The sequence below is a fragment of the Oncorhynchus keta genome, chromosome 19 (genome assembly GCF_023373465.1).
Source record: "Oncorhynchus keta strain PuntledgeMale-10-30-2019 chromosome 19, Oket_V2, whole genome shotgun sequence".
NCBI lineage: Eukaryota > Metazoa > Chordata > Actinopteri > Salmoniformes > Salmonidae > Oncorhynchus > Oncorhynchus keta.
Window position 1 is genome coordinate 15,325,564 of NC_068439.1, and position 12,500 is coordinate 15,338,063.

The following is a 12,500-nucleotide window of genomic DNA, read 5'->3' on the forward strand; positions in this document are numbered from 1 at the left end:
GGCTGGGGAATGGGGGCTGGGGACAGTGGACAGGGTGCAGGGGATAGGGGACAGGTTGCAGGGGACAGTGGGCTGGGGAATGGGGGCTGGGGACAGTGGACAGGGTGCAGGGGATAGGGGACAGGTTGCAGGGGACAGTGGGCTGGGGAATGGGGGCTGGGGACAGTGGACAGGGTGGGGGACAGGTTGTGACAGGGGCTGGGGAATGGGGGCTGGGGACAGTGGACAGGGTGCAGGGGATAGGGGACAGGTTGCAGGGGACAGTGGGCTGGGGAATGGGGGCTGGGGACAGTGGACAGGGTGCAGGGGATAGGGGACAGGTTGCAGGGGACAGTGGGCTGGGGAATGGGGGCTGGGGACAGTGGACAGGGTGCAGGGGATTTGCAGGGGACAGTGGGCTGGGGAATGGGGGCTGGGGACAGTGGACAGGGTGCAGGGGATAGGGGACAGGTTGAGGGGACAGTGGGCTGGGGAATGGGGGCTGGGGACAGTGGACAGGGTGCAGGGGATTGGGGACAGGTTGCATGGGCTGGGGAATGGGGGCTGGGGATGGATGAGGGGATAGGGGACAGGTTGCAGGGGACAGTGGGCTGGGGATAGAGTGGATGAGGGGATAGGGGACAGGTTGCAGGGGACAGTTAATGGGGGCTGGGGAGATGATAGGGGACAGGTTGCAGGGGACAGTTTATAGGGGCTGGGGAGATGATAGGGGACAGGTTGCAGGGGACAGTGGGCTTATAGGGGCTGGGGACAGATGATAGGGGACAGGTTGCAGGGGGTTTATATGGATGTTTGGGGCAGTATGGTTTCTAGATATGACAGGGACAGTAGGGGGTTTGGGGCCATTTTTATAGAGATGATAGGGGACAGTAGGGGGTTTATAGAGATGATAGGGGACAGTAGGGGGTTTATAGATATGATTGTTGGCGGACAGTAGGGGGTTTATAGATATGATAGGGGACAGTAGGGGGTATATAGACATGATAGGGGACAGTAGATGGTTTATAGATATGATAGGGGACAGTAGGGGCTTTGGGGTGATATGGTTTGCAGACATGAAAGTTGAGAGAATGCCAAGGGTGTGCAAAGCTGTCATCAAGGCACGGGGTGGCGACTTTGAAGAATCTCAAATATAAAATACATTTTGATTTGTTTAACACTTTTTTGGTTAACACATAATTCCATGTGTTATTTCATAGTTTTGATGTCTTCACTATTATTCTACAATGTAGAAAATACTAAAAAATTAAGAAAATCCCTTGAATGAGTAGTTGTGTCCAAACATTTGACTGGTACTGTATGTAGGTGCTGACCACACGGAGGCAACAAATAGTGTTTCAAAAATCATCAAAGACAATTATTTTAACCTAAAGCATTTAATAAAGAATTTTTTTTCAAAAGGTTGCTGGATCGAACCTCCTACCTGACAAGGTACAAATCTGTTGTTCTGCCCCTGAACAAGGCAGTTAACCCACTGTTCCTCGGTAGGCCGTCATAGTAAATAAGAATTTGTTCTTAACTGACTTGCCTGGGTAAATGAAGGTTACTGTCACACCTTGGTCATAGTGTTTTGTGTTTTCGTTGTAATTTTGGTCAGGCCAGGGTGTGACATGGGTTTTATGTTGTGTTTCGTATTGGGGTTTTGTGGCATTGGGATTGCAGTGGGGGTGTAGCTTAGGTTTGGCTGCCTGAGGCGGTTCTCAATCAGAGTCAGGTGATTCTCGTTGTCTCTGATTGGGAACCGTATTTAGGTAGCCTGAGTTTCACAGTGTATTTCGTGGGTGATTGTTCCTGTCTCTGTGTTAGTGTTCACCAGACGGGCTGTATAGGTTTTCACGTTTCGTTTTGTTGTTTTGTATATTTATTAAGTTATTTCATGTATCGCTCTTCTACATTAAAGACATGAGTAACCACCACGCTGCATTTCGGTCCGACTCTCTTTCGACAAACGAACGCCGTTACAGTTACATATGTCAATTATAGTAACATAGAATGAGGATTGGAAAGGAGAGGGCTAAATATATAGAGTTGGGAAGGGATCACAGCGGAAATTGAATGTGGGTGTGAGGCATGATGTGTTCAGAGGCTTGACTTCAGTGCAGGACAGGACAGGGGTCAAGGTGGTCAGAGGCTTCAGTGCAGGACAGGACAGGGGTCGAGGTGGTCAGAGGCTTCAGTGCAGGACAGGCTCATCATGTATGGATGGTGTAGGTGAAGAGCCCACCTCCTCCTCTGAGGGCAGGACAGGCTCATCATGTATGGATGGTGTAGGTGAAGAGCCCACCTCCTCCTCTGAGGGCAGGACAGGCTCATCATGTATGGATGGTGTAGGTGAAGAGCCCACCTCCTCCTCTGAGGGCAGGACAGGCTCATGATGGATGGTGTAGGGGAAGAGCCCACCTCCTCCTCTGAGGGCAGGACAGGCTCATCATGTATGGATGGTGTAGGGAAGAGCCCACCTCCTCCTCTGAGGGCAGGACAGGCTCATCGTGTATGGATGGTGTAGGTGAAGAGCCCACCTCCTCCTCTGAGGGCAGGACAGGCTCATCGTGTATGGATGGTGTAGGTGAAGAGCCCACCTCCTCCTCTGAGGGCAGGACAGGCTCATCATGTATGGATGGTGTAGGTGAAGAGCCCACCTCCTCCTCTGAGGGCAGGACAGGCTCATCATGTATGGATGGTGTAGGTGAAGAGCCCACCTCCTCCTCTGAGGGCAGGACAGGCTCATCGTGTATGGATGGTGTAGGTGAAGAGCCCACCTCCTCCTCTGAGGGCAGGACAGGCTCATCATGTATGGATGGTGTAGGTGAAGAGCCCACCTCCTCCTCTGAGGGCAGGACAGGCTCATCGTGTATGGATGGTGTAGGTGAAGAGCCCACCTCCTCCTCTGAGGGCAGGACAGGCTCATCGTGTATGGATGGTGTAGGTGAAGAGCCCACCTCCTCCTCTGAGGGCAGGACAGGCTCATCGTGTATGGATGGTGTAGGTGAAGAGCCCACCTCCTCCTCTGAGGGCAGGACAGGCTCATCGTGTATGGATGGTGTAGGTGAAGAGCCCACCTCCTCCTCTGAGGGCAGGACAGGCTCATCATGTATGGATGGTGTAGGTGAAGAGCCCACCTCCTCCTCTGAGGGCAGGACAGGATCTGACTGGAAGGACAAAAAAACACATTTAGACAAAAGAGCTAAGAATGATTTAGTCCAAGCAAGGAGTGAAATCACATTGATGTGTAATAATGTGACTGTGTTTGTGTGTGATCGACTCTACATACAGCAATGAGAGAAGATGTATAGCTGTACTCACAGTGCTTGGAGAGGAAACATTCCATTAGCCAGTGGATGAGACGTGGCCTCAGTTCATATCAGGAGAAAGTTGACACTGGAGGTGGAGTGGAGTCTCCTCTTAATCAGGGAACAAGAAGGGACTGAGCTGTAAATACAAATACTGTGGCAGATCCATTCCATTACAGCAGTGCCATCGTTGGTTTGGGCAACACATTTCATGAAGTTAAAATCAGACATCTCAGAATTCACAAAGTCAAACACAGACAGAGTAGCCCAAGAAACTTTACTGAATAAAGCCTTCATCATCCACATACCTGACGATAACTAACATTCGCAAGCGACAACTGATGTCTGGGGTTTTATCCTGCGAAAAGGTGCTTTTTCAACCTTTGGATGATGCGATGGAAGCTGAATGATTTCGACATCCCAGAGAAGACAGTAGAAACTTAAATCAATGTGAAATTACCTCAGAAAGCTCCTTGTAGTTGCCCTTGTCAGGGGAACTTTCCTTTCCCATCATGCCCCCTTGATTCATCCCGCAACGACCCATTTTTTACAATGGCCAACTCTTATATGGCCAAAAATCCCTGTTTCTTCTTAATAACTTCTCATTGTCCGGCGCAGTTTGAATACGCAGACCTTCTTCCATTACGTGATCGAAGCAGCTTTTCCCCAAAAGCTTGAATCTAATTTGGGCAATGAAAGGGGTTCTTCAACAAAAAAATATATTTTGTATTGAAATCAATGTAGCCAGAGGCGGATGTTGAGATTATTGTATATCTTCGTTGAACAGTGTGTTTTAATCAGTTATTTGGTGACGTGAATATATTTAGTATACTTTTATCTAAAAATGATAACTTTTTAAATGTGTAATTAAAAAATAATAATCTGAAATTCACTGAGATGATGGTCCTCCCCATCCTCCTCTGAGGAACCTCCACTACAGTACAGTATACCTGCAGTGTCAGCTCTAAAAACAGAGGGAGGAAATAAATTAAATAATAATTACTATCATTTAAAAAAATGATTAAACACTTCAAAGAGAAACCTGCTTTTCAGCTAGTGATAGAGAGAGATGCAAAGCAAATGAGAGAGAGAGAGAGAGAGAGAGAGAGAGAGACAGCGAGAGAGGGAGAGAGAGAGAGAGAGAGAGAGAGAGAGAGAGAGAGAGAGAGAGAGAGAGAGAGAGAGAGAGAGAGAGAGAGAGAGAGAGAGAGAGAGAGGGGGGTTGTAGGAGAAAATAGATGTTTAGTGGGTGGGGGTTGGCAAGCAGGGTGGTGAACCAATGGCAGAGAGGATCCAAGGATCAAATGTACGCACACACACACACACACACACACACACACACACACACACACACACACACACACACACACACACACACACACACACACACACACACACACACACACACACACACACACACCACAGGGAGCCGGGGTGAAGATAGGGTCTAATTGAATGATGTTGAATCATTATCAATATTATTAACAAACCATATTTTGGTTGTTAGTCTTTTTCAATAAACTCCAGCAGCTAAGTGAAGCCTAAATCACCATTGTAGATATGTTTTTTTTCTTCAGAATTAATTAAACCAAATGATAACACGTATTTAATTACTCAACCAATTTATCAAACCAATTTAGCTGGTATTAATTTATACACCAATTTTCTCAAACCTGGAGTTCAACATATTTGATCAAATGTGTGAAAACACTTCTTTTAGCAGTTTCCTATGAAGTTGTTTCAAGTAAAAAGTGTAACAATAATGTTATACAAGGACAGGTTTTCCTTTTAAAATACTTCCATGTTATCACATTGAGTATTCATATATTCCTGTAATATGCACAGGCAGGCTGGCATGCCTGTACTAAAATATCCCAATTGGCCTGAGGACCCCTGGCTGTTCAATGTGACTGTGTAAATCACTGTCTATACACACAACGGAACTAGGCTCCATTCACTGGGATTTATACTACACACAAGCACACTGATGCACACACAGACACACGGACGCACACACAGACACACGGACGCACACACAGACACACACACGGACACACACACAGACACATACCAAGACACACGGACACACACACAGACACACGGACGCACACACAGACACACGGACGCACACACAGACACACGGACACACACACAGACACACGGACGCACACACAGACACACGGACACACACACAGACACACACACGGACACACACACAGACACATACCAAGACACACGGACACACACACAGACACACGGACGCACACACAGACACACGGACGCACACACAGACACACGGACACACACACAGACACACGGACGCACACACAGACACACGGACACACACACAGACACACACACAGACACACACACAGACACACACACACACAGACACACACACAGACACACACACGGACACACAAACAGACACATGGACGCACACACAGACACATGGACGCACACACGGACACACACACGGACACACACACAGACACACGGACACACACACAGACACAGGTGATTACTTTACTTATGTTAGTGGGACAAAAGCTCCAGGGTAACAGATGACTTCTCTATGCTCTCTTACCCATTACACACCTACACACCTACACACACACAGCTGGAATTCTGCTTTCTCCCTCATTGAAATTGAAATCCATTTGAAGCATGTTTCATTATGATCAGCGTCATGCAGGGCTATGCAGGCAGTAGGGGGTGTGTGTGTATGTGTGTGTGTCTGCTGCAACAACATACTGCCTCTAAAATCTCTCTCTCTCTCTCTCTCTCTCTCTCTCTCTCTCTCTCTCTCTCTCTCTCTCTCTCTCTCTCTCTCTCTCTCTCTTCTCTTCTCTCTCTCTCTTGCTCTCTCTCTCTCTCTCTCTCTCTCTCTCTCTCTCTCTCTCTCTCTCTCTCTCTCTCTCTCTCTCTCTCTCTTGCTCTCTCTCTCTCTCTCTCTCTCTCTCTCTTGCTCACTCTCCATCTCCTGTTTGAATAGTGTAAATAAAGTGGTGTAATCTTGTCTTTTTGGCAGGATTGTGTCTGTGTGTCTCATATCACTCAGAAAGAGAAACGAGCCCATCAGATGTGTGTTGTAGTGTGTTCTCCCAGGCCCACTGGATTACTATCCACATCATTTCTAACTCTTTCCAAACACGGAAGACAAACGAGGAAACTACGGATACAACCTCCTCCATGCTCATTATCATAATACTGGTGCTCGTATGTTTCTGTTTGCGGATTCACCCTAAAAGAACTGCACCGTATTACTGGCCTGCTTATGTGCCTGGTCCTTCTAGGCGAAACTACTGACAAAACCCCCACTACTGCTCCACAATGGTTTCCCATTCAGGCAGGCTAGATGCAGTTATTTCAGGATGAATATGCATTCAAAATGGCGAGGCTTTTGAGTGCTTATTCAAATCACTGCAGTTTACAGCTTAGACTAGAGATGTGTACTCACCTGAAAACGATAATTACATTCTTTCCTTACATTGTGTTATTGTAGCCTAAGTAGGATACAATTTGTTGTCCTTAAAACAATAGAGTAGCTTTTTGCGCTGGTACCTGAGGACCGTAAGGGAGTGCACTAATCACATTGAGTGTAGTCTACTTATCATTTTGTTATCTGATCATTTTGTTATCTGATCATTTTGTTATCTGATCAATTTGTTATCTGATAATTTTGTTATCTGATCAAATTGTTTTTCTTTCGCTGTGTAAATTGGCTGGATATATTCACTCCAGTATTAAGCCGAGCATTGAGCTTTAAATTATGGTCTGATGTGCATAAGCTTCTAACTTAGGCTATAGATTACATCTCAAGCTTGCTCTTTTGCACAATTACACAACTGGCCTCACCGCTGACACGGCTATTCTTCTTAAATATTGTGGAGTCCCAGGAAAAGACAGACTACAAAAGGTCGTTGGACATTTATTACGACTTATTTCTTTAGCCTACTAATAGCCTATTGGAGGAGAGATGCACACTTGCTTTTGCTTGTTGAATGTCAAATAGGCTACAGTGTTAAGAACGGGCAGGAAGTTGGGAAGGTGAAGCCCAATCTTAATACTGGCCTACATTCTGACTAAATACATCCTATGAGTGGCCTGCGAATGTACAAAAGTATGTGGACACCCCTTTAAGTTAGTGGATTCGGCCATTTTAGCCACAACCGTTGCTGACACTTGTATGAAAGCAGACAGCCATTCAATCTCCATCGACAAACTTTGTCAGTAGAGTGGCTCGTACTGAAGAGCTCCTGTTTCGGCATAGCAATGCCCCTGTGCACAAAACAAGTTCCATACAGAAATGGTTTGTTGAGATCGGTGTGGAAGAACTTGACTGGCCTGCACAGAGCCCTGACCCCAACACCACTGACCCCAACCCCATTGAGCAAGTGTCCACATACTTTTGGCCATGTACAGTAGTGTACCTTTCTGGTCCTTCTACACTGTCGAGGACCCAAACGGATCCAAATGGTTGCATAACCAGGCTGTATGCCGATGCAGTTATTTTGGTTGCATAACCAGGCTGTATGCCGATGCAGTTATTTTGGTTGCATAACCAGGCTGTATGCCGATGCAGTTATTTTGGCATGAAACAAAAGAGGATGTTTGAGCTGTAATTCAAATTAGCCTGCATCACTGCAGTTTCCAGTCTATGGACAATAATTGTGTACTCACTTGATAACAATAATACATTTATTGTTGTAGCCCAGGGATAATATACTGAACAAAAAGATCAACGTAACATGTAAAGTGTTGGTTCCATGTTTCATGAGCTGAGATTAAAGATCCCAGAAATGTTCCATACGCACACATTTGTTCATTCATTACACAGGTGCACCTTGTGCTGAGACCAATACAAGGCCACCCTTAAAATGTGCAGTTTTGTCACACAACACAATGCCACGGATGTTTCAAGTTTGAAAGAAGCGTGCAATTGGCATGCTGACTGCAGCATGAGCGGTTGTCAAATAATTGAATTTGAAGAGAATTTGCCAGTACGTACAATCGGCCTCACAAACACAGACCCCATGTAGCCACACCAGTCTAAGACCTCTACATCAGGCTTCTTCATCTGCAGGGTTGTCTGAGACCCGCCATCCGGAAAGCTGATGAAACTGTATTTCTGTATGTAATGAAGCCCTTTTGTGAAAAACTCATTCTGATTGGAAGGGCCTGGCTCCCCAGTGGGTGTGGCTATGCCCTCCCAGGCCCACCCATGGCTGCACCCCTGCCCAGTCATGTGAAATCCATAGATTAGGGCCTAATGCATTTATTTCAATTTACTGACTTCCTTATATGCACTGTAACTCAGTACAATCGTTTACATTGTTGCATGTTGCGTGTACATATTTATTCAATGTGCTTTTCTTCTCTACAAACATAGGCCTAAGCCTAATCAATACTGGAGCTTTGCATGATTGGCGACCACAGAGCGCAGCCTGAGGAACGCACAACAGATCTGCCATTTCAGCATCTTTTGGCTGGATAATATTAATGACCTAATGTTTAGCTAATGAATATCCTAATATCTTGCTAATATTTAGCTTCTTACTTTGTTTACACATCACTGGCCTCTCTCTTCCAGCTGTTCCTGTGAGCAACCAGCCGTAGCAAGGGTAGGCAACCCTGGTCCTGGAGAGGCTCAGGCACTTCATGTTTTATATTTTATATTTGGAAGACCAGGTGTGTTGAATTTAGTCAATCACCGAACTGATCAATAAGCTCAGTTGGTCAGGTGTGGTACCTAGCTGGAACAATAATCACCAGTATCTGCAGCACTCCAGGAACAGGGTTGCCAACACCAGGGCTACAGGCTATGCAAGCCTCTCTGCAATAGGCCATTCCTCTTCTCGTGAAATCACAGGAAAATATATAGTAAAAGCTATAGGACATTTATCTATAGGACGCACAGTGATGTGAACAGTGAAAAAAGACATGGAAATGACTTGAAAATGACTTGAGCATGAAGGCAAAGACGTGCTGTAAAAGATGTGCAGGCTAAACAGTATTTGTTGTTGAATTGCTACATTTAAATAGTAGTTACTATATTATTTTTCACTAGGCCTAATACTATTATTTGCAGTTATCACTATGACAACAAGCTCCCCAAAAGCACTGAATGGTCTGAAACCAGTATCTGTACATTAGAGACCTTATGAATGGTCTGGTATGTATAACATAGTATTACAGTATTAGGCTAGGGTATGTATAACATAGTGGACCAGTATTAGACTAGGGTATGTATAACATAGTGGACCAGTATTAGACTAGGGTATATATAACATAGTATTACAGTATTAGACTAGGGTATATATAACATAGTATTACAGTATTAGACTAGGGTATATATAACATAGTATTACAGTATTAGACTAGGGTATGTATAACATAGTGGACCAGTATTAGACTAGGGTATGTATAACATAGTGGACCAGTATTAGACTAGGGTATGTATAACATAGTGGACCAGTATTAGACTAGGGTATGTATAACATAGTGGACCAGTATTAGACTAGGGTATATATAAGATAGTATTACAGTATTAGACTAGGGTATGTATAACATGGTGGACCAGTATTAGACTAGGGTATGTATAACATAGTATTACAGTATTAGACTAGGGTATGTATAACATAGTGGACCAGTATTAGACTAGGGTATATATAACATAGTATTACAGTATTAGACTAGGGTATGTATAACATGGTGGACCAGAATTAGACTAGGGTATGTATAACATGGTGGACCAGTATTAGACTAGGGTATGTATAACATAGTGGACCAGTATTAGACTAGGGTATGTATAACATAGTGGACAGTATTAGACTAGGGTATGTATAACATAGTATTACAGTATTAGACTAGGGTATGTATAACATGGTGGACCAGTATTAGACTAGGGTATGTATAACATAGTGGACCAGTATTAGACTAGGGTATGTATAACATGGTGGACCAGTATTAGACTAGGGTATGTATAACATAGTGGACCAGTATTAGACTAGGGTATGTATAACATAGTGGACCAGTATTAGACTAGGGTATGTATAACATAGTGGACCAGTATTAGACTAGGGTATGTATAACATAGTATTACAGTATTAGACTAGGGTATGTATAACATAGTGGACCAGTATTAGACTAGGGTATGTATAACATAGTGGACCAGTATTAGACTAGGGTATGTATAACATAGTGGACCAGTATTAGACTAGGGTATGTATAACATAGTGGACCAGTATTAGACTAGGGTATATATAACATAGTATTACAGTATTAGACTAGGGTATGTATAACATGGTGGACCAGTATTAGACTAGGGTATGTATAACATAGTATTACAGTATTAGACTAGGGTATGTATAACATAGTGGACCAGTATTAGACTAGGGTATATATAACATAGTATTACAGTATTAGACTATGGTATGTATAACATGGTGGACCAGTATTAGACTAGGGTATGTATAACATGGTGGACCAGTATTAGACTAGGGTATGTATAACATAGTGGACCAGTATTAGACTTGGGTATGTATAACATAGTATTACAGTATTAGACTAGGGTATGTATAACATGGTGGACCAGTATTAGACTAGGGTATGTATAACATAGTGGACCAGTATTAGACTAGGGTATGTATAACATAGTGGACCAGTATTAGACTAGGGTATGTATAACATAGTATTACAGTATTAGACTAGGGTATGTATAACATGGTGGACCAGTATTAGACTAGGGTATGTATAACATAGTGGACCAGTATTAGACTAGGGTATGTATAACATGGTGGACCAGTATTAGACTAGGGTATGTATAACATAGTGGACCAGTATTAGACTAGGGTATGTATAACATAGTGGACCAGTATTAGACTAGGGTATGTATAACATAGTGGACCAGTATTAGACTAGGGTATGTATAACATAGTATTACAGTATTAGACTAGGGTATGTATAACATGGTGGACCAGTATTAGACTAGGGTATGTATAACATGGTGGACCAGTATTAGACTAGGGTATGTATAACATAGTGGACCAGTATTAGACTAGGGTATGTATAACATAGTGGACCAGTATTAGACTAGGGTATGTATAACATAGTATTACAGTATTAGACTAGGGTATGTATAACATGGTGGACCAGTATTAGACTAGGGTATGTATAACATAGTATTACAGTATTAGACTAGGGTATGTATAACATAGTATTACAGTATTAGACTAGGGTATGTATAACATGGTGGACCAGTATTAGACTAGGGTATGTATAACATGGTGGACCAGTATTAGACTAGGGTATGTATAACATAGTAGACCAGTATTAGACTAGGGTATGTATAACATAGTAGACCAGTATTAGACTAGGGTATAACATGGTGGACCAGTATTAGACTAGGGTATGTATAACATAGTAGACCAGTATTAGACTTGGGTATGTATAACATGGTGGACCAGTATTAGACTAGGGTATGTATAACATAGTAGACCAGTATTAGACTAGGGTATGTATAACATAGTGGACCAGTATTAGACTAGGGTATGTATAACATAGTATTACAGTATTAGACTAGGGTATGTATAACATGGTGGACCAGTATTAGACTAGGGTATGTATAACATAGTATTACAGTATTAGACTAGGGTATGTATAACATAGTATTACAGTATTAGACTAGGGTATGTATAACATGGTGGACCAGTATTAGACTAGGGTATGTATAACATGGTGGACCAGTATTAGACTAGGGTATGTATAACATAGTAGACCAGTATTAGACTAGGGTATAACATGGTGGACCAGTATTAGACTAGGGTATGTATAACATAGTAGACCAGTATTAGACTTGGGTATGTATAACATGGTGGACCAGTATTAGACTAGGGTATGTATAACATAGTAGACCAGTATTAGACTAGGGTATGTATAACATAGTAGACCTGTATTAGACTAGAGTATAACATAGTGGACCAGTATTAGACTAGGGTATGTATAACACAGTGGACCAGTATTAGACATGGGTATGTATAACATAGTATCACAGTATTAGACTAGGGTATATATAACATAGTATTACAGTATTAGACTAGGGTATGTATAACATGGTGGACCAGTATTAGACTAGGGTATGTATAACATGGTGGACCGGTATTAGACTTGGGTATGTATAACATAGTGGACCAGTATTAGACTTGGGTA

The 12,500-nt window shown here is 43.3% G+C and overlaps 2 protein-coding genes across 6 annotated transcripts in view; one reads left to right on the forward strand and one right to left on the reverse strand.

The window, feature by feature from the left end:
• The window catches only part of LOC127909656 (uncharacterized), a 4,635-nt gene extending 816 nt beyond the window's left edge, over positions 1-3,819 (reverse strand). The window contains exons 1-3 of the mRNA XM_052471810.1: positions 3,751-3,819; positions 2,460-3,149; positions 1-543 (exon numbers count right to left, since the gene is read on the reverse strand). The exon at positions 1-543 is cut by the window's left edge and continues 816 nt beyond it. Of these exons, the coding sequence (XP_052327770.1) occupies positions 1-543; positions 2,460-3,149; positions 3,751-3,819 (1,302 nt within the window). The remainder of the gene's footprint in view (positions 544-2,459; positions 3,150-3,750) is intronic.
• LOC118397634 (adhesion G protein-coupled receptor B2-like) overlaps positions 1-12,500 on the forward strand; it is a 565,880-nt gene that overhangs the window by 106,263 nt on the left and 447,117 nt on the right. The window lies entirely within an intron of this gene.